This window comes from Schistocerca piceifrons, chromosome 1, assembly GCF_021461385.2.
Source record: "Schistocerca piceifrons isolate TAMUIC-IGC-003096 chromosome 1, iqSchPice1.1, whole genome shotgun sequence".
NCBI lineage: Eukaryota > Metazoa > Arthropoda > Insecta > Orthoptera > Acrididae > Schistocerca > Schistocerca piceifrons.
Window position 1 is genome coordinate 536,560,889 of NC_060138.1, and position 27,441 is coordinate 536,588,329.

The 27,441-nt window shown below is 39.3% G+C and overlaps 1 protein-coding gene across 1 annotated transcript in view; it reads left to right on the plus strand.

Moving 5' to 3' along the window:
• The window catches only part of LOC124747236 (esterase FE4-like), a 95,573-nt gene that overhangs the window by 63,650 nt on the left and 4,482 nt on the right, over nucleotides 1-27,441 (plus strand). The window contains exons 3-5 of the mRNA XM_047248950.1: nucleotides 3,979-4,116; nucleotides 16,554-16,710; nucleotides 24,672-24,857. Coding sequence (XP_047104906.1) covers nucleotides 3,979-4,116; nucleotides 16,554-16,710; nucleotides 24,672-24,857 — 481 coding nt within the window. The remainder of the gene's footprint in view (nucleotides 1-3,978; nucleotides 4,117-16,553; nucleotides 16,711-24,671; nucleotides 24,858-27,441) is intronic.

The following is a 27,441-nucleotide window of genomic DNA, read 5'->3' on the forward strand; positions in this document are numbered from 1 at the left end:
TAATCACACAGGACCCAAAAAAAATGCCAGAGCTCGACCTGGTGCACCAGACTGAAGAGGGAATGCCTAAGGCTGCTGCTAGTGGGAGCAGACTACAGACGGAATGCCTGGAACTGACCACACAGGATAAAGGCCATATATATAAGTACTGGGCCTGTTCCACTTGATGGGCAGTCACTGATTAAGATAACAAGTTGTGTTGTCAAAATATCATGCATGAATGGCACTGATACCTGGCAGGACACCTGACACCTCAAAATGTCAATAGATTATAGGGAAAGTCTGAAGAATGATATTCAGATACTTTAAGGGAAAGGGAGGCTGCTGAGTTCTCTCAGTTTCCTTCTGAGGCATATAGATGGCAAGGTAGTACCAGTTTTCACCAGGATTAAGAACCAAATCAACTCCAGAGTGGAGGACAAGACAAAACATTGGGTGAGTGAGACACTTGTGAGAGAGAGGATTCGAGATTCATGGTGTAGGCTAAATATTGTTGACAGGGAGCTTTTACACCTTCACCTGTATGTGGCAGCCTCTTTAACAGGTGAAAATTGGGACAAGGTAGACCGTCACCTGTATACGGCAGCCTCCTTAACAGGTGAAAATAGGGACAATGTAGACAGCGGCTCTAGGACTCTAGTGGAATAGACCAAGAATAATGCCTCAGCATATCAGTCTGCAAAATTTGACCTTATGAGTAAGAAAGATGGAGGAAACTCACAATGTAATTATCCTAAGTGGCAAGCAGTGTGATGACACCACTCTCAAGGTACTCAGCAGGTGTCAGAACTTCGCAACAATTCATAGAGATGTGCTCTTTCCAGGTTTCATCAGTGCAGTGGAGCAAGTAGCCCATACACTACCACCAAATGTGGCAGAAGAATTTTGCTGGGAGGCCTACAAAGTGCTCAGCAGGGTAAAGCCTCCAAAATTGAATGTCTCAAGTGATGCGATGCTTGGAATTAAGAGACTCTAGGAAGACAGCAGCATCATAGTGTTGCCAGCAGAAAAGGGAACATCACAGCCATTTTGCAAGAGGCTGATTGTAATGAGTAAGCGCATCAACTTCTGGAGTATCCTGAAAACAGACTTTTGGAATGTGATCCTATGGACAAAGTGGGCAAGACATTCAGGGCTCTCTTGAAGGAAACTGGTATGCCTGACAATGTCATCAGACAACTATGATCGAGAGCATCAGTTCTACTGAGACAAGACAGCATGCAGAAATTACATAAAGAGGGCATGCCACTGCATTCAGTTGTCAGCAGCTTTGGTTCATCAATGTACTTAACAGTTAAGTACTTGAAGAAGCTGCTGTTCATATATGTGAGGAAGTGTAATCACCATTCTGGAACAGCTGTTCCCATAAGTGGGGAAGTTTAATCACCACATCTGCAACTCAGAGGACTTCTTGCAGCATATAGAGCAACTAGCAACTGCATATCACAGAATCTGATACACAGTAATAGTCAGTTTTGATGTTGCTCACCTGTTCACTAAAATGCCACTGAGAATCTCATTGGAACTGATTGCAGAGAAATTCAGTGATGTTCTATTAGACTTGACTATATTGACCTGAACTTAGTTTCTGGATGGGCTCAAGATTATGAGCAGGCAGAAGGTGCAGCCATAAGCAGCCCTCTTTCTCCACTGGTTGCCAATATGTTCTTGGAGAGTTTTGAAAAGAAGGCATTAGTGATGGCTAGATTCAAACCAACATGCTTCTTAAGGTATGTGAATGTCACCTTTGGGATGTGACCTCATGGTAGTGAGTGGCTCAGTGAGTTTCTGGAACATCTTAATGCACACATCCCAAATATTACATACTCCATGGAACTGGAAAAGGATGGCCAGTTGTCTTTCCTGAATGTACTGGCCAAAAGGAAAGCAGATGGTTTATTTGATCACAGTCTTGTATTATAATTCTACACACACTGATTCTCAGGAAGCATAATATCAAATGGTGTTCTGTTCATCTATGAAAATAAGAGGATTACTTGAAAATGTGAAAGATGACCTGGGACTATGAAAACCAGGAATTTATAATATACTTCACCTAGGTGACAGGTTGTACATTGGCCAAACAACTAGGACAGTGGCCATAAGATGCAAAGAACATTAGTGGCACATCTAACTAAGACTGGTAACTAAATCAGCCATTCCCAGGCACTGTCTGGAACTTAATAACTCCATGACCTATGTTGAAACAAGGGTTCTGGCATAGACCCCCAGATATTGGTGACAGTATTATAAGAGAGTCTATAGAGTCGTCACACTGGGTACCAACTCAGCAGAGCCTGGCTTTCTGCAATGGAGTTACTGAAAATGTAACAGGGGCAGCAGCAGAACCCCACAAAAAGAAGTACTGAGTCTGTGAACAAGTACTGAGTCTGTGAACATGCGCATTGGACACTAGACAGAGCACCAGGCATGCTGGACTGAAGAAGGAATGTCAAAAGATACTTCTACAGGGAGCATTTGTTTTTACATGTTTATTAGTAGGCTCAATGTTTGCTCCCATTGTGTGAGCAAGTTATCGTTGTATTTGATAGTTAATTTTTTTCTGTGTGTAATTATTTGTGTCATAGCTGTAGTCCAAAAACTCAGTTTGACTTTTGTCATTGTTTTATTTTTTTCCAGTTTAGTAACACACCATATTACTTTTGCTTTATTCTTGGTATGGCAGTCTAAACTGTTGCATTGGTTTTGATTTTTTTTACAACATTAGGGATAAAAGTGCTGTTGGAAAGTGTTTAACAAATAATTTAAATTTTTGTGTATGAAGTGCATTCTGTGTTCTTTTTTAAGTTTTCTCTAAATATTTTGAATGTGTGACTAATTGGAATACCCACTCAGTATATTTAATTTTCAACATTTGATCAGTCTGTTCATATAAACCATTTGCTATTAGTTTCATATTTGAATGACAAAAGGTAGTTTGGTCCACAAATTATGCTGTTGCATTATGACATCCAATGGGTTCTTGGAACTTTAATATAGGAAATAACCCAAATTATGACACACCAACAACGTTAGATGTCCTTGACCACAATTATCTGACTGAAAGTCAACAGTATAGTGTCCATTAGTCTCCAGTTGAGTCTGCATAACCTTATGTCAACTGTTTAATGAAGCTTAAGACATTTCCTATTTGTGGCATGTAAGTTGTGAAGAGTACTTAAGTTGTGTATTTCCAGACTGACTAACGTCACACAGCATTCTGAGAGCTGTCTCCAGAATGAGATTTTCACTCTGCAGTGGAGTGTGCGCTGATATGAAACTTCCTGGCAGATTAAAACTGTGTACCGGACCGAGACTCGAACTCGGGTCCTTTGCCTTTCGCGGGCAAGTGCTCTTCCAACTGAACTTCCCCAAGCGCGACTCATGCCCTGTCCTTGGAAGAGCACTTGCCCGTGAAAGGCAAAGGACCTGAGTTCGAGTCTCGGTCTGGCACACAGTTTTAATCTGCCAGGAAGTTTCATTGTGAGAGCTGTTCATCACAATGTTCAATTATCTAGCAAGCCGAGTACTTAACTCCAATTTTTGCGCTAATAATGACTGCTCCTTGTTGACTATTTGCATGTGTTTATCTAGAAGTGTGTATCTGTTTCCAAAGATTCCTAAATGATGTTCTTAAAATGGTAATTGTGTTAATGTTGCAATTACTCTGTCATCTCCTTCTATCAGTGATAGAAGTTAAACCTCTTTATTTATGCTATGAACTTCCAAAAAGACTCTAAATCACAGTTGGGAAGGCTGAGACCAACACTTGACTTTAAAATACCAGTTACCTGATAATCACCATTATGGCTTTTCCTTCTCATGACTGACACCTAGCAACATCTCCTTATCTGTTTACCCTTCCCTTTGTATTGTCCCCAAAACACTGAAGCTACCCAAGGTAGCTAGATGGAGCACATGATCAAGATACACAATTAATGTATATAAAAAATCTCTAATGTTCTTTTATTCTTGAAGGAACCTGTACCGGTGAAACCATGGCAAGGCATATGGGATGCATCACGGTTGAAGATTAACTGTCTACAGCTTGATGATGATAGGCAGAAAGTTGTTGGAGAAGAAGACTGCTTATATCTTAATGTTTTTACATCTCAGGTAAACATTTCAGTTGACTAGGAACCAATAAGTTTTATTTGTTAATGTAGAGCATATCATTGCTAATCTGACATAAAATCAAAGCCTATAGCAGGAAACCAAACATCCCTTTACCGATGGAATGTTGTGTTTGTTGTGTATGTGGCTTAGTTGCCAACCTGAAGCTTTCTTTGAACACTACAGCACTTTACTAAACCCTGCAAGATAGCGTTGAAATGACAACAAGTTCATTCAGGAAAATGTAACATCGCATCAAGCTCAACTCAATAAATTTCATACAGAGTACAGCAAGAAGTAAAATTCACATTGGTAGCAATAAGATATATTGGAACTGATGAAGGATCAAATGATTCATAGTCTTGTCCTTAACCACTGAGCAGCAAGTTACACATATACCCTTCATGCTAAAACAGTTTGTTAGTTTGAATTTACATTTAGTTTGCTGTATTTGATTCTAACAAGGCACTGGATTCATGAAATCAAATTTCTTTATTAAATATAATTTTCATTATGTATTTTCATCAAATTTCTTTGTTAAAGATAATTTTCATTACGTATTTTCATCTGTTTTCCATATTTTCACCATGAATTTTGGAACTGAAGATAATTAGATAGCAAAGCATTCATCCGAAATGATGTGCAAAATTACCTCTTTTGTCCAGTTATGACCACAGGTTTATCTCATTTCTCAGATAGAACCAACCACTTTGACACTCAGCATTCTAACAGGCTGACAGATATTTACAAAACTGTACCAGCAGAGAATAATGTCAAGATGAATCCACTAGGTCTCAAGTTTTAGACCTTCCTTGTAGTCATTTAAAACTTAACTTTACAAATACACTGCTGTCCATAAAAACTGAAACACGACAAAGTGTAGCAAATAACAGCATTTTATTTATACTGTGTTAGTAATGTAGTAGGAAGAGCACATGATTATACAGTAAAACTACATTTTTTATGTTCCTACAGTTTATGTTTTTCCTACATTTTATATTCTCTTTTTTGGCTCCAAAAGAAGTCCTGTTCTCTCAAAACAATGCTTTCCCACCATTATAAATTCTGTGCTGCAACATTTCTCATGTTTTAAGTTTTCTTTGATGTTATCATGACCTTTAACTTTGATTTTCATATAGATTTCTGCCAAAAGTGCACCATATTCCTGCTCAAAGTTAGTCTTGGAACAAAGCAGAAAATGGAGACTGCACACATTGTTACTGATCACATAACAAAGAGCTAACAAAGGAAGCAAAATTTTCATTGTCGCTGTGTTGTGCCACAGCCACCTGTATTATGGATTTGCAGTGTTTGGAAGGGTAGGAAAGTATGCTGAGTCACTGCCTTAATGATCTTATTATAGTGACTCTAGTAGTAACTTTTCTTCTGCTCATAACATTGTATTACAACAGCTTTACTATAATTTCATAGTCATTTATGCAAATAAACACCATTTCTGAAGATAGTCATCTATATAACGGGGTTTCATGAGTCATTGTTACTTCCGCATGACATACGCTAATCCGTACTAGGCTTGCTGTCTTAGGTTCATACGACATGATGTTAGATGGAAACATTCCTCCTTGATGTGGTCCATAACATGGAAACAATTTCCGTCCTTTTTCTCACCCAGGATGTCCCTGAACCAAGTAACATTCTTGTCAGCAACAAGCTATAAATTTTGTACCTGTGGTTCTCTGTTTGTGAAGACTACCAACATCAGTGTTTTAACCAGTATTTTGTTAAAAGTTTTATTTACTGCAATTTCATAATCATTATCAATAATAAGTGTCACATTAGAACATGAATATCTTTTTAATGTGGTTTCATGAAAGACTTTTGCTTACATGTTTTATTTACACCATTCAACAGGATTGGAATGAAGTGGGAAACCTGCGCATGCATTTGTGTATGTCAGCACTCACCTACTTCCTTTGTGATTGTCGCTTTGTACACTGTGGAGGAAACCAAAACAATTATTTCAGATTTTTTTAAATAGACAAAATTTAAATAGACAATTTTTTAAATAGACAGAATTACATATTATGAATAATATAAAGAGAATGGGAATAATAGTAATTTATTCATTTTTGCTTGTTGTGTTTCCTATGCTTTCCCACATTACACTTTCCTGCATTTTACACGTTTTTGGGACAGTCTGTGGAGAAGTATAGAAAGGGAATTTTACTGTGTATAGGTGATTTAGAGGTATACAAGATGGAAAGTTTATGACACAGGTATGCCACCTTTGGCAGTGATAGAAGTTGTATTGTTAGCTGGGTGTCGAGTCAGAATGAGCTCTGATGACAGATATGGGTATGTTGTTCCATATCGCTTCATCTCTGTGTCAGAGTTCATCAGTCATAGCAACTGGCAAGTGATGGTGTGCCACTCTGTTGGCGACCTTTGATCAGATATTTGTGTTGGGTGAGAGATCTGGAAAATGTGGAGGCCGATGGCAACAGCCAAAGACCCTCTGTATCGAGGTTCAGGACAGAACAGACAACATGTAGCCTTGCGTTACCTTATTGAAAGATAACATCATGGAGACCTCAAAGATTGGGCACAGCTACTGCCTTAACATGTCAAAAATGTAAGGCCTATTGTCCAAATTACCAGCTGCGAGAATCAGGGGTGATCATGTTGTGTACCCAGTGGCATGCCATACCATCATGCCAGGTGATGTACCCATATGGCAATGAGAAATGCAATCGGGATACATAGCTGTACTAAGAACCAAGACTCACCTGAAAAGATGACATTCTACCACCCCTGTTGTAGCATAGCTGTTATCTGTACAAGTATGCCCTCAGTGGTTGTGCTTCTGGCTGAAAAGTTGGTGATAGGGACAATATACTACTGTTATTCATTTCATAATGATTGACCCCTGATTTTGAGCTCATATTCTAATTACAATGCATTACAAACATTGATTTGTTGTACCTTTCCAGAACCATGTAAATATCTACTTTCCTTTAATGTATAAATATTACATCTTAGTTGAAATAGGGGCGACATATGTGGTAATATTCAAGAGAAACCATAATTTCTATAGCTTTTTTGGTGAGTGTCAACTCTAAGAATGCATAAAAATCAGGCTGAAATTAATAGAAAAATTTCCTTTGCACAGTTTAATGATAAAGCGTTGATCTGTTCAGGTGGATTTTCATTATTTTGTGATTACCGGTGTCATCGCTATAGTGTCAAATACAAGATGCTGTGATTTAGCTCACCATTTTAGCTATTGTGATGGAGAAGGTACTATTGTGAAGCTTGAACTTTTTTTGGGTGCATTATACACCTTTCCTAATGAATATTCCTCATGTTTGTTAATTAAGCATCTGTAAAGCAATTGTATCAATAGCTGCAGTATATGTGAGTCTGTGGTGGAGTGTAGTTTTCACACCAGTGCACTTCCACTGTTCTAATGTGCCATAAGCACCTATTCAGCAGTAAAGAACAACAACTTCCTAGTCACATTCCAGTACTGTATTGCCATGTTAAGTTTTTGTCACAAGCAGAGAGAAATAATATGGGAAATTGCAAATAAATGCTTGATATGCAAGCAGCTCACAATAAATGAACATTTGGATAGCACACTTCAGCATTAGATGGAAAACTTGATTAGCTTGAATAGATTTTGCATTAAGGAATGATGTCTGAAATAAAACCTATCGTAATTGCTTTTGCTGCTGGCTGAGGTCTCGCTGCTGCCATTGCACTCATATACTCGAATTAGATATGGTTCTATTGGTTTGTCAAGACAGTGGGTTCTTTGTGCATAACTGTTTACAAGTTTGTTTACATGACTTACTGAATTCTTCCAGATATGTTGGGTAACACTCTCGAGAGTGGAGAGACACAACTGTAAAGTATTATTTGTTTTAAAATTCTTCTTCTACTTTACTACATTGTTCTTGACAAATGACCAAATAAGTTCAATGGCGTTCAGTGTGTGGTGAGCTACAGGCAAACACAGAAGTTTAATTTCCTTGTTCACTGATTGCAATATACTTTCCAAAAGGTATTCCTGTGCCCTGAAGTACAGTTGCTCATGATCTTGTAGGCCAGCTTTAATAAATTCCTCATATGGTTCAGCATTAGATGGAAGCTCTACATTATTGCTTTCCATCCATTCAATAATAGAATCCTTCTTCCATTTCATAGATGGATTTTGTGATACTGGATTTATACCATATCATATGGAGCTTGATCTAAAACAATCGCAAATTTGTTTAATAATTTTTTGAGAACACTCCTAAACCAAATAATAATACTCTGCACCTCCTTTTTGCCCAATAAAACATAATCCAGCATTTTGCATGAATCCATCTTTGTTCCAGATTTGGCATGTTACAGTCCTTTTTCCAGAACTGGACCATGTTTGAATTCCTTCTTTCTAGCCATTCCACTCGTGAACACTTCCTCTGCAATAATTGTGTACATTTTGTTGTGTATAAGTGATTTTTTGTTCCTGTCAACCAAACTTTCTGGAATGATTTGCCCCAGACCATTTCTCATCGTTGTAATAAATAGTTCATCCAGTGTTGCATAGGTGTCTTATTTCCTGCAAGAGCTCATCTCTTTTTCTTGCTACTTGGCTGTTTTCCATCACCATAGGTTTTTTGTTAAACTTTTTGTATCTGAAGCCCAATTTTCGAAAAGTGTCCTAAATTGTTGTTTCACTCATATCTGGAAAATCCTCTACTTCAGTCTTCAACTTTTACCATGGCTGCCACTGCTGGAAACTGCTTTTTTTTGCATAGAAGTCATTGGTTTTTCTTTTTATGACTCCCTGTGTAAACTTGTCCAGTACAAACTTCTGTCACATGCCAGAACTCGTTTTTGGTGATGCAAGACATGAAGCTTCTCTACATTTTTCTCCTAATTGCGGTCTGAATTTTATGACTTCTCAAATTTGACACTGACCAAAAAATGATAGAAAAAGCACGCTTCCTTTTAAATATTATCAAATACACTGCCTCCTTTCCAAATAAAATATTCATACACCAAATAAAATTAGACATTTCCACAACTCCAGCAGGGTATAACACATTGATTTTCATCATACAATGTGATCAGAATATGAGCTCAAAGTCAGAGGTCAGTCATTATGAAATGGGTAATAATTATTTTGCCCACATGAGAAGTTTGCAGTTAAAACATCTTACTTCAACTCAGATGTTGACTAAAGTACTGTTTAGCACTAGTCTGGTGTCTCATCTGTTTAAATTACACACAGATGAACGGCTATCCATATACTGCACTAATATCCTGAATATTGTTGGAGTGCAGTAACCTAACATAAACATAACTAGCCACTAAAGCTCATATGTGGCAAACATGTATAGGAACACTGTCATAGACTTGTACTCTTAAAACCCTGTCCTTTAAGTCTAATGGTCATAGTGATACAAAGATGATGTGTACAACGAATAACTATTGGAAGTAAACACTGCTCCTATTCTAATCATATTGTTGCAATATTTTCAGAAGAGCAACATAGTTCATAAAATTAATTGCAAGTTCACTGTCATTCATTAACAAACAGCCACTGAATCACTAATTAAACTCATTACATTTTCAGTGTTGTACTTTGCTCTACGTTGTCTGCAACATGTTATCCCACATTTTCAGATACAGATTGTACTCATTTCATAACTTACTGCAGACTGACTTAAAATGGCTTTCAACAAGATTTTTATATAGACTTACAATAATTAGACCTGACTTCAGCTGTTGTTCTTTCATAGATTTTTACAAATTTTAATTAAAGCTGTATATATCTGAGTAACTCAATAGTAGAGGGCAAGTTGTGTTTAAATAGGACTTTTAGATACAGTGATAATCGTTATTGCATTATGCTGGTTAGGTTGCCAAAATATGGGATTATGTTTCAGTAACAATGTTTTCACTACCCCAGAATTAAATAGGTGCACATATTTTCATCAGTGAGTGTATAAATGTTTTACTAATTTCTTGCTTTATCAGGAAATTGGCAATTGGGTATAAAAATTAATGATCTTTTTTTAATTAGTGTGAGTGTTAGGCAAAGTAGCTGGTTCATTAACTCCTGATAACCAAAAGAATGTAATACATAATAAACTTGTGTTGGTTAAGCCCTGGCTAAATCTTTGGAATTTTAGATACTGTGCATATGTTCATAAAATAACATTATTTAAGATATTGGGAGGAGGAAAATGTCACAACTGATGGAAAGGATGTACCTGCTTTGTTACAATGCATCCCGTGTTGTCGTTGACCACACCACTGTTATTGCTATTCTCTCTGCTGCAGCACCAGGAAAGCCACAAGAATGGTAGCAATACTGACAGATCACATGGAGCCTTTGAGAACCTGCATGGTGAGCCCAACAATTCCATATTTGCATGATAGTCAGGGCATCCCAACCAATGCCAGCAGCAGTATTGGGGAATGATAAACCACAGTCTTTACATCCCACAATCCTGCCACTATCAAACTTTGATGTATACTGGCAGATGATTCTACTTCTTAAATGAGGCATAACATGATCTTCCCACAAACAAACAACATTCAAATGCAATTTCTGAGTGAGAAGCCATTATGTAAACTTTTGCCAGACACAGAATGTTGATGGTGTTATTTCTACCTACTTTGTGCAGCAGGAATGCAAATCATTTTAATTTCTAAGCTTACTGTATACTTTTGTCAACCTGGATGTTTGTTGCATGCCACCTTTGTGGTCATTGAATACATCCACAAAAATAATCCTGTGAAATATGATATTGCCATCTCCGTAGTGCTGAAGTTTTTTTAATGGTCAACAGTATACTTTACTGTTTGATGTGTGTGCAAAAGACTCCTAAAGCCCACTGAACATGGTCTCAGCAAATAAATAAAAGCAGAATTTCTCACTTTACTAATGTATAACATATAATGTAAACTATTATTTGAGTAATGATGTATACTTTTGTTTTAAGCTTTTTATATGTATACATATATATAGAAGTAATTTAATGCTGATGCATTCATGAGAAAACTGTGTGCTTGACTAGGATCCAAATCTGAAGTACTATACAAATTCCATTATCTGCAGCTTCTTTGACTTCATGCCAACTCAGCTACTAAATATCTGATATCATATCACTGTGGCAGTCTTCTTGGTGATACTATTGTAATCAAGGGTCACAGTGTATGTGCACTAGTGTGGTTTCTTAAATGACTTTCCCCTCAACATTAATTCACACTCAGTTTTATTTGTGGATGATACTTCTGCCCTTGTTGAAAGCAGTGACTTGGAACAAATTCCCTCAACTGTCACAAATCTATTGAATAGCTTAGAAATCTAGTACTAACTAAATGGATTTGTCAAAGTAGGTATGATGACTTAAATGAATACACTAAGATTCCACTTGTAGAGATAAACACTTTAATGATCAGCTTGATATCATTATACATAAACACACAGTCACTCCAATTCAAAAGTTTGCAAAGGACTGAAGGCCCATGTGCTATCTGTCACCAACCCCAAAGATGGCAGTCCAAAGATAGGTCACTCAACTGATTGCGTGCTGCATAAACTGAATTTTGGAAAAACACATTTACTGTTGTTTAAAACTAAAACTTCTGAGGCAAGTTAAACCCACAGTACTCATAGAAACCAAGAACTGAAAAAAGCAGGCTGTTTTAAGTTTTTAGGAATGCCTCTGGACCAAAATTGATCCAGGACTTCACATATAAAGTAATTAGCAAATAAATCAAGCAGTCTGGCCTGTGCAATGAAGATTCTGTCATATTCAACTAGCACGGAGGCAAGAAAAGTAGTTTACCACAGCTTATTTGAGTTGGTTGTAAGGTATGGCCTTATTTTTTGGGGTAACACAAGCAAAATGATTGTTGTTGTTGTGGTCTTCAGTCCTGAGACTGGTTTGATGCAGCTCTCCATGCTACTCTATCCTGTGCAAGCAGCTTCATTTCCCAGTGCCTACTGCAGCCTACATCCTTCTGAATCTGCTTAGTGTATTCATCTCTTGGTCTCCCTCTACGATTTTTACCGTCCACGCTGCCCTCCAATACTAAATGGGTGATCCATTGATGCCTCAGAACATGTCCTACCAACCGATCCCTTCTTCTGGTCAAGTTGTGCCACAAACTTCTCTTCTCCCCAATCCTATTCAGTACCTCCTCATTAGTTATGTGATCTACCCATCTAACCTTCAGCATTCTTCTGTAGCACCACATTAGCTTCTATTCTCTTCTTGTCCAAACTATTTATCGTCCATGTTTCACTTCCATACATGGCTACACACCATACAAATACTTTCAGAAATGACTTCCTGACACTTAAATCTATACTCGATATTAACAAATTTCTCTTCTTCAGAAATGCTATCCTTGCCATTGTCAGTCTACATTTTATATCCTCTCTACTTCGACCATCATCAGTTATTTTTCTCCCCAAATAGCAAAACTCCTTTACTACTTTAGGTGTCTCATTTCCTAATCTAATTCCCTCAGCATCACTTGACTTAATTCAACTACATTCCATTATCCTCGTTTTGCTTTTGTTGATGTTCATCTTATATCCTCCTTTCAAGACACTGTGCATTCTGTTCAACTGCTCATCCAAGTCCTTTGCTGTCTCTGACAGAATTACAATGTCATCGGCAACCCTCAAAGTTTTTATTTCTTCTCCACAGATTTTAATACCTACTCCGAATTTTTCTTTTTTTCCTTTACTGCTTGCTCGATATATAGAGGGAATAACATCGGGGAAAGGCTACAACCCTGTCTCACTCCATTCCCAACCACTGCTTCCCTTTCATGCCCCTCAACTCTTGTAACTGCCATCTAGTTTCTGTACAAATTGTAAATAGCCTTTCGCTCCCTGTATTTTACCCCTGCCACCTTTAGAATTTGAAAGAGAGTATTCCAGTAAACATAGTCAAAAGCTTTCTCTAAGTCTACAAATGCTAGAAATGTAGGTTAGCCTTTCCTTAATTTTTCTTCTAAGATAAGTTGTAAGGTCAGTATTGCCTCAAGTGTTCCACCATTTCTATGGAATCCAAACTGATCTTCCCCGAGGTCAGCTTCTACCAGATTTTCCATTTGTCTGTAAAGAATTCGCGTTAGTATTTTGCAGCCGTGACTTATTAAACTGATAGTTTGGTAATTTTCACATCTGTCAACACCTGCTTTCTTTGGGATTGGAATTATTATGTTCTTCTTGAAGTCTGAGGGTATTTCGCCTGTCTCATACATCTTGCTCACCATATGGTATAGTTTTGTTAGGACTGGCTCTCCCAAGGCCATCAGTAGTTCTAATGGAATGTTGTCTACTCCCGGGGCCTTGTTTTGACTCAGGTCTTTCAGTGCTCTGTCAAACTCTTCATGCAGTATTGTATCTCCCATTTCATCTTCATCTACATCCTCTTCCATTTCCATAATATTGTCCTCAAGTACATCACACTTGTATAGACCCTCTATATAGTCCTTCCACATTTCTGCTTTCCCATCTTTGCTTAGAACTGGGTTTCCATCTGAGCTCTTGACATTCATACAAGTGGCTCTCTTTTCTCCACAGGTGTCTTTAATTTTCCTGTAGGCAGTATCTGTCTTACCCCTAGTGAGATAAGCCTCTAAATCCTTACATTTGTCCTCTAGCCATCCCTGCTTAGCCATTCTGCACTTCCTGTCGATCTCATTTTTGAGACATGTTTATTTCTTTTTGCCTGCTTCATTTAGTGCATTTTTATATTTTCTCCTTTCATCAATTAAATTCAATATTTCTTCTGTTACCCAAGGATTTCTACTAGCCCTCATCTTTTTACCTACTTGATCCTCTGCTGCCTTCATTACTTCATCCCTCAGAGCTACCCATTCTTCTTCTACTGTATTTCTTTCCCCTATTCCTGTCAATTGTTCCCTTATGCTCTCCCTGAAACTCTGTACAACCTCTGGTTTAGTTAGTTTATCCAGGTCCCATCTTCTTAAATTCCCACCTTTTTGCAGTTTCTTCAGTTTTAATCTACAGTTCATAACCAATAGATTGTGGTCAGAGTCCACATCTGCCCCTGGAAATTTCTTACAATTTAAAATCTGGTTCCTAAATCTCTGTCTTACCATTATATAATCTATCTGATACCTTCTAGTATTTCCAGGATTCTTCCATGTACACAACCTTCTTTTATGATTCTTGAACCAAGTGTTAGCTATGATTGCTCTGTGCAAAATTCTACCAGATGGCTTCCTCTTTCATTTCTTACCCCCAATCCATATTCACCTACTATGTTTCCTTCTCTCCCTTTTCCTACTCTCGAATTCCAGTCACCCATGACTATTAAATTTTCATCTCCCTTCACTACCTGAATAATTTCATTTATCTCATCACACATTTCATCAATTTTTCATCATCTGCAGAGCTAGTTGGCATATAAACTTGTACTACTGTAGTAGGCATGGGCTTCATGTCTATCTTGGCCACAATAATGCATTCATTATGCTGTTTGTAATAGCTTAACCACACTCCTATTTTTTTATTCATTATTAAACCAACTCCTGCATTACCCCTATTCGATTTTGTATTTATAACCCCGTATTCACTTGACCAAAAGTCTTGTTCCTCCTGCCACCGAACTTCACTAATGCTCACTATACCTAACTTTAACCTATCCATTTCCCTTTTTAAATTTTCTAACCTACCTGTCCGATTAAGGGATCTGACATTCCACGCTCTGATCTGTAGAACGCCAGTTTTCTTTCTCCTGATAATGTCGACCTCTTGAGTAGTCCCAACCTGGAGATCCAAATGGGGGACTATTTTACCTCCAGAATATTTTACCCAAGAGGACACCATCATCATTTAACCATACAGTAAAGCTGCATGCCCTCGGGAAAAATTACAGCTGTAGTTTCCCCTTGCTTTCAGCCGTTCGCAGTACCAGCACAGCAAGGCTGTTTTGATTAGAGTTACAAGGCCAGATCAGTCAATCCTCCAGACTGTTGACCCTGCAACTACTGAAAAGGCTGCTGCCCCTCTTCAGGAACCACACATTTGTCTGGCTTCTCAACAAATACCCCTCCATTGTGGTTGCACCTATGGTACGGCCATCTGTATCACTGAGGCATGCAAGCCTCCCCACCAACAGCAACTTGTTCATAGATAATGATTTTAAACATTAATGTAGCACTAGGAACAAGGGGAATATCATGTTTCCCACTCATAGATTAATGCTGTATGTACAAACCCCAGAACATATGGACATGAAAATTTACAATATTCTAAAAAATAAACAAATCCACAGCATGTAGCTAGGGTAACTGAAACAAGAGGTACAAAAGTTGTTAGCACAGGAATGCAATAGTTCCTTGGAAGAATTTTGGATTGATAATATGAAAATCTGAACAAGAAAGCAAATGGTTGTTAATTAAACTTAGCAGTTTTGTCAGATAAATGACTGTAATAATTATGTTTTTTATATTAGTACTATTGTTATGTGTTGTTTCTGTAATGCATTGAAATTGTAATTGCAGTGTTCACAAGTCCCCTGTACATTAAATCAATGATTTAACTTTGTATGTCATGAGACAGTAAAAATTCAGATTCTGATTCATTAGGAAACATTTGAGAGAATATTTCCAGTGGTTATGCATTTCTGCCCCCTCCCCCCCCCCCCCCCCCCCCTTTAGAAGAGTAGTCAGTGCAGCTGACTGCAATGCTGCAAACATTGGTTTGATTCACTGCTGGGTTAGATACATCTGCTTGGGAATCGGCTATTGTGTTGTACTCATAATCATTTCGTCACCATTGATGCGCAAGTTGCCGAAGTAGTGTCAAATAGAAAGACTTGCAGCAGGTGGCTGAATGGCCCCAGATGGGGCCTCCTGGCCAAAAATGGCATTCCATCATTTTGTTTCATGATTCTCTTGTATAGCATTTTTCTTTTATGATCTGAACATAACTAATCAATATGCTTTATTCATTCCCAGATAAATCATTTACTTATACTATACATTTTATATCTAAATCTCTGAAGGTCCTTGCATCTAAAAACAAGATGACAGTGGCTGCTACAGTATGACATGCAAACCTTGTTTGTAATATTTCTGTGGGAAACAATCCATAGGTGTACATTGACAACTTTAGGTATGGTAGATTAGTACAGCCTGACAGAAAATAAACATACAAGACCTCACAATTAATCTCTAGTTAAGTTGGCATGAACTTATTAATACTCTCTACAATTAGCTGCTGAAAATAAATATATTTCCCACTGAAGGCCTGTTAATAAATTTGCATGGGTTTATTTTTTTTACATTAAGTAACTCTCCTTTTTGTTTTACAGTTGGCTATTCAAATGAATATATTATATTTGTTGTGCCGTCTGAAGCAGTAAAATTGAGAAAAATTTGTATTTCATATTATAAGTTAGTAAAAAAATTATCTTTTCTTGTTTCAGCTGCCATCAGTAAATTCTATACATCCAAAATTGGATGTAGTTATCTTTTTCCACCCAGGTGCATTCATGTTTGGAGGTGGTGACTGGTATGGACCACACTACATAATGGACCGCAGTGTAGTGTTGGTGACAGTAAATTACAGGCTTAATGTACTTGGCAAGTATGATATAATAATAACAGTAATAATAAAACCTTTTCAAAATACAGAATAATAATTTATATTTAATGAAATGTAAATGAAGTGCCTCTAAAAACAAATCAGCTGAAAGTTTACTGGATTTTGTTCGATAAAACAAGCATCCCTATTGAGAGGGACAGGGATAGAGACAGGGACGAGAGGGCTCATGCGACCGAACTGGCAGATAGTCTGAGAGGGGAACAGCCACCACCCACTTGCTTGTATAAACAATGAATGATAGTATGTACCTAAAACGTTCCAAGGGATCCACAAAGTCAAGTTGTATGTGACAGAACCATCCTTTCGGTAGTCTGAATTGTCCTAGAGAGAGTTGAGCATGACAACCAACCTTGCTGTGCTGTCAAGGTGAGCGGATGTGTGTCCAAGAGCAACAGGTATTTTTTACTCCAGCCCAGATGAAACATTCTGTCATGAGGCATGCAGTAGCCTTAATTCCTGGGTGTGCCAGGTCTCAAATGTCCAAAAAACCTTATCTTAGAGGGAGGCCATGACCAAGGAGCGGAGAATGCCTGTAGAGGTATTGCACAGCACTGGACCTGAAGAACCAGGAAGACATTGGGATTCCACTGCCAATGGAAAGTGGTGCCTTGTTGCAAATTTTGAATGTGCAAGCCTTCTGTGCCCAGCCACACTAATACATCCAAGTCCAAGGTAGAAGATGTGGCATGCTCACATGGCATGTAATGGCATGTAATCTGTGACAATATTCTCCCCCCTCCCCCCCGATGTAATGGACATTTGTGTTTCATTGACTAATGAAGTCCATAAGATGGAAACATCAGTAGGGAATATCATTGGCAGGGTTCCAGAGTGCATCTTTGAGCAATTTGTGAGTGGTGTAGATTTTGATTTCCCGTCCTTCAATGTCCTCACAGAAATATCACACAGCCTCATAGATCATGAGACATTCCCCATTGAACCCTGACCAGTTGTGTTGGGAAGGGGAGAGTTGCTTTGAGAAAAAATGGAGAGGTTGGTTGTATTGCCAACATGCTTCTGAAGAATGGTACCAGTCAATGATTCACTTGTGTTGGTCATGACAGAGATGTAAGCATCAGTATGTGGATGCCTGAGTGTAATGGCATTCGTGAGGGCACTCTTGAGAGCATTGAATGTGTGGATCATTTTGTTGAACCATTTCACTTTGCACACCCCAGAAGTGTTCTTGCCTGCCTAGGCATCCATCAATGAGACTTGGAGAGAAGCAGCTTGAGGTATATGGGACCGTAAAAAATTTAGCATTCTGAGGAATCATTGCAGAATGCAGTAGGTCTCTGATGATGATTGATAAATGCAACACAGTCTGATGTCAGATGGTTTCCCTCAGTGGAGATGGTGTGACCAAGGAAGTTAACACTACTGTGCCACAATCATGATTTGTTGTGGTCAATCTCCATACCATGGTTGGGGAGGCCTTTAAAGACATGCATTAAGTGTTGCTTGTTTTCGGCAATGGTGGACTAGATGAGAATGTCATCAAGATAGGCATAGCAAGAAGGTATGGAAAAAGGTACAGAGTCAGTAAATCATTGCCACAGCCGAGCAGCTTTCTTGAGATCACATGGTATAAAGGAGCATTCAAACAAGCCTAATGGCATAATGATAGCTGTTTATGGTATGTCATCTTTGTATATAGGGATCTGATGTATTGTGTGCTACTTCGTACACAATGGTAAGGAGAGTTGGGCTTCAGGGTGGTGCAGCAACTGTCATGGTAGGAAAACTGGACAGGAGCAGAAATGATTAGTGAACATGTAAACACTGTAAATAGAAGTTTTACTTAACTTGTAGCTTTTTACAAGCCTTGGATAGAAACTTTACAAAAGAACACAGTAATAAACTGAAGCTACTACAAGAAGCAAACTGAAGAGTGTCATGCAGAGTGATGCTCCCACTACAAATTCACAAGCAAACTGTCAACTTGGTAAATAAGACAGAAGGATGTGACTGAGACTGGGCCGTGTTGCTGCCGCCAGTCATCCTATATCACAGTAGCAGAGGGCACTCATAGTTGGAGCCACTGAAAGTGTGGCTGAGCAGGTGAGCATCATTGGATCCACATGGACCCTTACAACCACTACCAGTATCTGCTGGAAATGTGCATTTCTGTTACCAACTGTGAGATGCCAGTGAGGGTGGTATCAATCTATGATACTAAATGATGATACATTTTGTCACTGACAATCGCACTAAAAATCCTGTGCCAATGAATGGTTGAGCAAAGTCTTGAATGTGAGGTATAGGTTAGTAGTACGTAACTGTATGAGAGTTGAGCCTGTGATAGTCTATGCATGACCAGCACAATCTTTCCTAGGAACTAGGTGAACGGATGACAATCAGTTGCTATTCGAGGGACACATGATTCCAGCATTCTTTCACATGATGAAGCTTTTTAGAATTTAGGTGTTGGGCCTTGTAATGGGCCAGACAGTCTTCTGTAATTGATAACCTATCACAGATATCATTTGTGATTGCAGTTTGAGTATGTGGGGGGACCAAGCATATTTACACGAGATGGAAGTGCCTGATCACACAAAACATTGATAGTTTGTGTGTCTCTGACCTGAGTTGTATGAAGCATGGTTGGGAGAGAGGGAGCGGTGGGCATGGAAACATGAAACAGCATCGAAACAATGAGGTTGTTGATCATGCGAAGAGCAACTGTCATGTTGGCTGACAGACTGGACACCATCTGATGTAGGATGTTGTTGAAACAGAGGATGTCAATCTCATAGCATTGAGTCGCAAGCTCAGCTAGTGAGTTGACAAGGTTAGCTGTCTAACAGGAGCATTCAGAGGTAGTACAAAGAAGAGGATTGTACTGAACCAGAGGTGGGGGGTGCAGACGGGGCGTGGGAGGAAGGAGCCAGAAAAGTATGTGCTGGTTGCATATGGAGTAAGGTGACCAAATGCAGGTTGGGAGAGAGAGACCAAAATGTTTATGGAATTTGATCTCAAGAACCAGGCTTTCCACATTAGCAAAATGGAAGAACTAAAGGAATTGAAGCTCCTACCTAAACTAGAGCTGGAGGTCAGCATCATTATGGACAGTAATGTCAAAGTTTTTGGCAGCATGAAGAACTAACGTCATAGGGAGAAGTCTCAAGGGAGTGCAGGAGGAGGAATGACACTGGCATCTGCTCCAGTGTCAACCAGAGATGTGAGGTTGCTGGTGGACTCAGTCTGCCACTGTCAGAAGCTGCCTCATAGTACCAGCACATGGGATTTGCAGGATCCAGAGTGGACTGTGATGTGTGCCTTCAGACAAGCTGCATTTCAGGTCAGCCAGGAGGATTGAGGGGGGGAGCAGCAGGTGCCAGCAGCAATCCACCAGGTAGCAAAGAGGTAGCTTGTTGAGCTGCAGCAGGTCACGCATGACCTTTACCAGCCACATACAGAGGTGACGGGCAGGAAGCAGGAGAGCTGTTACTGACTTTGGAGCAAAGGCAATGAGCCAGCTATAGAGAAAATCTGTTGGTGGTGGATGATACTATAAACGTGAGCCACCAGTTGTAGGTCAGCTGGAAGTTTGATAAGCCACGGTGCCCACAAGGTGACATCAGGCGTGTTGTCCAAACGAACATGCACTCAAATGTTCTTCCACAGCTGTGGAGGTGTTATGTCTCCAAGCTGTACCTCATGGATGATGTGATCTATCACCTCTGCAGAAGGTGCAATAGGCATTCAGTAAGAAGAACCCAATGTGATGTGTTTAGGTTGCGTAGATGGGTTAAGAAGCAAATAACTAATAACATCTGTATGATCACGGAGATGGCTGATAAGTCAAATAAAATGAACATCTTCGTTAATTATTCCATGAATGTCCAAGAAGTTGTTGACCAAGGCAAACCATGTTTTTGGGTTCTCTTTCTGCAACTGGAGCATCTGCCTACAGTAATGTGCTACCATGGAACAGGGTAGAGTAGCAGATGAGGTAGGCAGAGGATGTGGTGTGTCACCTGAGGCTTGTGTCAGAGATGATATCTCTGAGTTTCACAGCAGTAAGCACACCCTTGATAGTCAATCGACTGTTGGTAGTCACCAAAAATCATATAATTACAACTAAGTTTACTTTTATATGAGGAAAAATTATTACACTTCTTAGAAATTTATGTGAAATTAACCAAAATGCATGAAATTTCTTAGTGTTAAGACTTCTCAAAAATAAAAGTAGATCAGTAGAGCACATAATACTAGATTTAAAAAAGTTGATCTTGCTTTCTTCTTAGTATACTTCATCAAGCCAATAGGCATTAAAGAATGTTGACATATTGATGAAAATTTTCTGTCTTGCTTTCTGATAATAATAGCTTCCTAAATACAAAAATAAACACTAAATGTAAAAATAAATCTCATTAGCAGCTTGTATATTTTTCCAAAATTCAGAGCGTGAAGCCATATTCTGAAAATCTCTTTGATAGACAATTTTATGAAAAGGATAGATTTCTACACACCATCTAGAGATGCTGAGTCGCAGATGGGCACAACAAAACGACTGCTAAATGTGAGATTTTGGCAAAAAAGCCTTTTTCTGAATTATACAACACACACACACACAAACACACACACACACACACACACACACACACACACACACACACACACACACAGACTCACTCACTCACTCACACACACACACACACACACACACACACACACACACACACACACACACACACAGACTCACTCACTCACACACACACACACACACACACACACACACACACACACACACACACACATGCACACACGCATACACATACACACATTCATGCGAGCACAACTCATACACACTTGATAAGAGGTACACAGTTTATTAAAGAAATACACTTGTTAGCCACCATGTATTCAAAAACAGAAAACATAAATGTACTTCCATAAATGTTGTTTAATTCACTAAATAATAATTTTATAAATTATGAATTCTTGACGTAATGACAATATTATGAAAAGAATAGATTGCTACTCACCATATAGTGGAGATGTTGAGTTGCAGATAAGCACAACAAAAAACTGTCAAATAAGTAAGCTTTTGTCCAGAAAAACCTTCATCAGAAATGGACAACATACACACACATTCACGCAAACACTATTCACACAAATGGTTCAAATGGCTTTGAGCACTATGGGACTTAACATCTGAGGTCATCAGTCTCCTAGAACTTAGAACTACTTAAACCTAACTAACCTAAGGACATCACACACATCCATGCCCAAGGCAGGATTCGCATCTGCGACCATAGTGGTTGCACGGTTGCAGACTGAAGCACCTAGAATCGCTCGGCCACACCCGCCAGCCACTATTCACACACACACACACACACACACACACACACACACACACACACACACACATACATGACCACAGTCTGTGGCTCTCGAGGCCAAATTGTCATAACCAGTCATTTGTAAGGAAATGGACAGCAAGTTTAAAAAAGGTGAAATTTGATGTTATAACAGACATAACATGTCTTTGGTTTGAATTTATGAGTTATTTTACAAATATGAAGAGGACCTAAACTTTTATTATTTTAATGAATGTTTGACATTTAGACTGAAATATCAGTGTAAAAATGAAAGATTAGCTGTAATGTCTACTGAGAAACAAGAATTTCATTATCATCTTTATTAGTTGCGATTTGTTCAGTTACTTATTTATTCCTATATCACATGACTATGAAGAGAGTATAATGATCTACATACGTCAAAACTTTGAAAAAAAATAGCAAAGACTTTGCTCTAAAATATATCTCTCATTGTCTTAACCTACAGGAAAAAACACTTGTGTACTTTCACTCCCAAGCTACTTTACACAATAAATGCCTTGGGCAATTCAGTGATAAACAGATCTCCTATATAGATATCTTCAAGGGTCTTCAAATTCTTAAACTTACATGTCATTATGTTTTTTTCTTCAATGTTCTTCATGACAAACAATATCCGTTCCAGTCTACAGTGATACACATAACCTCAATTAGTATATACTCCATATGGATTTGGGGTAGAAACTGGAGTATTTTCATATTGCAATAAGAGCTGTTAGTTAGTCATTCACAGATTTAAGTCTGAAACAGGGAATCTCTATATGCCTTCACTAATAATAATAGTTTTTGTTGTTCACTACGGAAATACACTCCTGGAAATTGAAATAAGAACACCGTGAATTCATTGTCCCAGGAAGGGGAAACTTTATTGACACATTCCTGGGGTCAGATACATCACATGATCACACTGACAGAACCACAGGCACATAGACACAGGCAACAGAGCATGCACAATGTCGGCACTAGTACAGTGTATATCCACCTTTCGCAGCAATGCAGGCTGCTATTCTCCCATGGAGACAATCGTAGAGATGCTGGATGTAGTCCTGTGGAACGGCTTGCCATGCCATTTCCACCTGGCACCTCAATTGGACCAGCGTTCGTGCTGGACGTGCAGACCGCGTGAGACGACGCTTCATCCAGTCCCAAACATGCTCAATGGGGGACAGATCCGGAGATCTTGCTGGCCAGGGTAGTTGACTTACACCTTCTAGAGCACGTTGGGTGGCACGGGATACATGCGGACATGCATTGTCCTGTTGGAACAGCAAGTTCCCTTGCCGGTCTAGGAATGGTAGAACGATGGGTTCGATGACAGTTTGGATGTACCGTGCACTATTCAGTGTCCCCTCGACGATCACCAGTGGTGTACGGCCAGTGTAGGAGATCGCTCCCCACACCATGATGCCGGGTGTTGGCCCTGTGTGCCTCGGTCGTATGCAGTCCTGATTGTGGCGCTCACCTGCACGGCGCCAAACATGCATACGACCATCATTGGCACCAAGGCAGAAGCGACTCTCATCGCTGAAGACGACACATCTCCATTCGTCCCTCCATTCATGCCTGTCGCGACACCACTGGAGGCGGGCTGCACGATGTTGGGGCGTGAGCGGAAGACGGCGTAACGGTGTGCGAGACCGTAGCCCAGCTTCATGGAGACGGTTGCGAATGGTCCTCGCCGATACCCCAGGAGCAACAGTGTCCCTAATTTGCTGGGAAGTGGCGGTGCGGTCCCCTACGGCACTGCGTAGGATCCTACGGTCTTGGCGTGCATCCGTGCGTCGCTGCGGTCCGGTCCCAGGTCGACGGGCACGTGCACCTTCCGCCGACCACTGGCGACAACATCGATGTACTGTGGAGACCTCACGCCCCACGTGTTGAGCAATTCGGCGGTACGTCCACCCGGCCTCCCGCATGCCCACTATACGCCCTCGCTCAAAGTCCATCAACCGCACATACAGTTCACGTCCACGCTGTCGCGGCATGCTACCAGTGTTAAAGACTGCGATGGAGCTCCGTATGCCACGGCAAACTGGCTGACACTGACGGCGGCAGTGCACAAATGCTGCGCAGCTAGCGCCATTCGACGGCCAACACCGCGGTTCCTGGTGTGTCCGCTGTGCTGTGCGTGTGATCATTGCTTGTACAGCCCTCTCGCAGTGTCCGGAGCAAGTATGGTGGGTCTGACACACCGGTGTCAATGTGTTCTTTTTTCCATTTCCAGGAGTGTAGTATGGTTTCAGTTGCCTGAGACTGCAGACGTGTGTACAAGTTGCGTTTGCATGAGTGTGTGTGTGCTTGTGTCTATGAGTGTCTATTGTTGACAAAGGTCTTAATGGCTGAAAGCTGTAATTGTGTGAATCTTTTGGTTGTGCCTGTTGTGACTCAGCATCTCCGCTCTATGGTGAGTAGCAACTTTCCTTCTCTAATATTGTTACATTCCATCCTGGATGTTCCATTGTTTGAAATAGTAAATTATTTTTAAATATATTCCATAGTACATATGTTAACTTGTTACTTTTTCTGAAGTTTCTTCTTCATAGTAGTTTCTAAAAACCATGATGTGTTAATGGAGACATAATTTTCTTTAACAGGATTTTTAAGTACTTTAGATGAGGTGCTTCCTGGCAACAATGGGTTGAAAGATCAGGTACTGGCATTGAAGTGGGTTAAGAAGAATATAGCAGCATTTGGAGGAAATCCTGACAGTGTAACAATTGCAGGGACATCAGCAGGTGCATCAAGTGTGCAATATCATTTCCTGTCACCACTTTCAAAAGGTAACGAGGACAAAAATTATTTTTATTTTACTCTCACTTACAGTAAAATTTGCATATTCCATGGATCATAATTGCTATCTTTCTTTCTATGGTGATGTGGTACAATTTATTTAGATTACTGTTGTAATACATATACTTAGCAAGAAATATAGCAACATGGTGATCATTTCCATTTATTTTAAGCTACAGCACATTTTTAACACAGTCATCTATAATTCTTGCTCTCTCTCCCTCTCTCCCACACTCACCCACCCTCCCTCTCTCCCTCCCACCCTCCTCCCCCCCCCCCCCCACACACACAACACACACACACACACACACACACACACACACACACACACACATACATACACACACACACACACACACACATACACACACACACACACACACACACACACACATTACAGTTTTACACATTCAAAAATGCTTCTGTGGTGTAGAAGGAGTGGTCAAGTAGATATGATTTGAGTTTGAAGTCAATTTTTTTGTCTACAAGAAAGATTTTTGTAACTTAATACCTCACTCTAAGACAGCGATGAACTGTTTAAGTTATTTGTCTTTATACTATTACATAATGAATGCTAATATATTGATCTACTACATGATATGACTTCATATGTGCAGTCTGTTTACATACAACAATATTATTCACTGATATGGTTTTGTGTTCCATGAAAGCAATCTGAGATTCCATAAAGTCACAGTAATAAAGAACAGTTCCGTAGCAGTTATGGTAATTATTATTACATCTTTCATACAAACCACTGATAAGCATACTGCTTATGCTCACACTTATCTTGGATGGTGTGCCTTTTCTTTCTACTGGTAGAGTGGAGAGTGAGGTCACATTGGAGGTAGAATCTGTGAAGTAGATTCATACAGTATGGTCAATGTGCAGCTACGATGTGTAATGATGTTGTGATTTTTCTGTGTAGGTTGAGGCTTGATGATGTTTCATATGCCTAACAACATCAGCAATAAAAAGAGATTTCACAAATTATTATGGGTATATCGAATTTTGTTGGATTTTGCTAAGGTCTGTCATACGTAGACCCTGACAATGATGATGGAGGAAGTTATTCAGGAGCTTCAGATTTTATCTGAATTTGTCACGACAAGTTAACCAAGAACTTGTTATCCAGTACACCAGCTATTTATTCCTTTGTCAAGATTTATAATTTCATAATCCAGGTGACTTTGCTTTGAGATGCACATTAAATGTACTTAACATTTTAAATTGATATTACTATGATCATGATTTTTAATTAACTTTCTTCTATTTTGATAGCATTACTAGAATTACCACATATAACTTATTTGACCAGTTTTGTCTATTTATTATGGTTTTTGACACTCAGGTTTTGACACCCAGTCACAAGGACCAAAATAACAACTAGTATTCATATTATTCTAATAAACATAACTTTTTCTAAATCAATGTCTTTTTATGAAAATCACTATTGTGCATTTTCAACTTCTCACAGCATAATGAATAGTCCATTAAAGTTCAGGCATGCAGCCATGCAAATAAAATTTCCTCCACTGATATTTTGGCTGAGTATCGTCTGGCCATCCTCAGAGTGAGTCACAAGACTGACAACAAGATGCCGAGTGCAACCTAATTTGCTCCACCGCGGAGGTACTGCGCATGCGGGTCACAGATGATGGTCGGCGGCGGAGAAATACGTTTACACGTGCACCGCCTGTGGTGAAGGCATACAGACATTCAATTCACTTACTGATGTATGATCAGTGGCGGTAACACCATGACGACTTCTCTGCAGTTTACAAGTCTTCAAGGAAAGGATATGTGGTCTACTTAGTTCTTGTGCATACCAGAAGATTAACAAAGATACTATTAACAGGGTGACAATAACGACTGCTGCCTTGCTGAACACTACATCAACTACCAAAGGACGTCATAAGAAGTTTAAAAGTATGAGGTGCAGTACCACCAAGATTTTATGGTCTTCCTAAAGTTCACAAGATGGGTAAGGCTGAGCATCTGGAGGACTTGTCTATGAGGCCTATAATGAAAACTATTGGTTCACCAACGTATTTTCCTGCCAAATATTTAGCTTCCTTATTAAAGCCATTGGTAGAAAAATGTAGTCACCACATTTGTAATTCTATGGATTTTATTCCGAGACTTAGCAATGTCGGGCTAAGTAGTACGGATGTGCTTGTTAGTTTTGACATGGTATCAGTATACACCAATATACCTTTAAAGGACTCTTTATCTCTTATTGGCCAACATTCTGATAAGAACATTATAGCCTTATTTAAACATGTGCTTTTATCATCTTATTTTCAGTTGAATGGTGAATTTTATGAGCAAATTGATGGTGTTGCCATGGGAAGTCCCCTCTCCCCTCTGGTAGCTAATTTATTCATGAAAAACTGTGAGGACAAGGCACTGGACTCAGAAAGTTTTAAACCAACGGTCTTCTGGAGGTACGTGGATGACATATTCGTGGTATGCCCCCGTGGCATGGATGAATTACATCGATCTCTTGAGCATTTGAATTCCATCCATGCTAGCATTAAATTTACTATAGAAATAGAAAAAGACAGCTGCCTC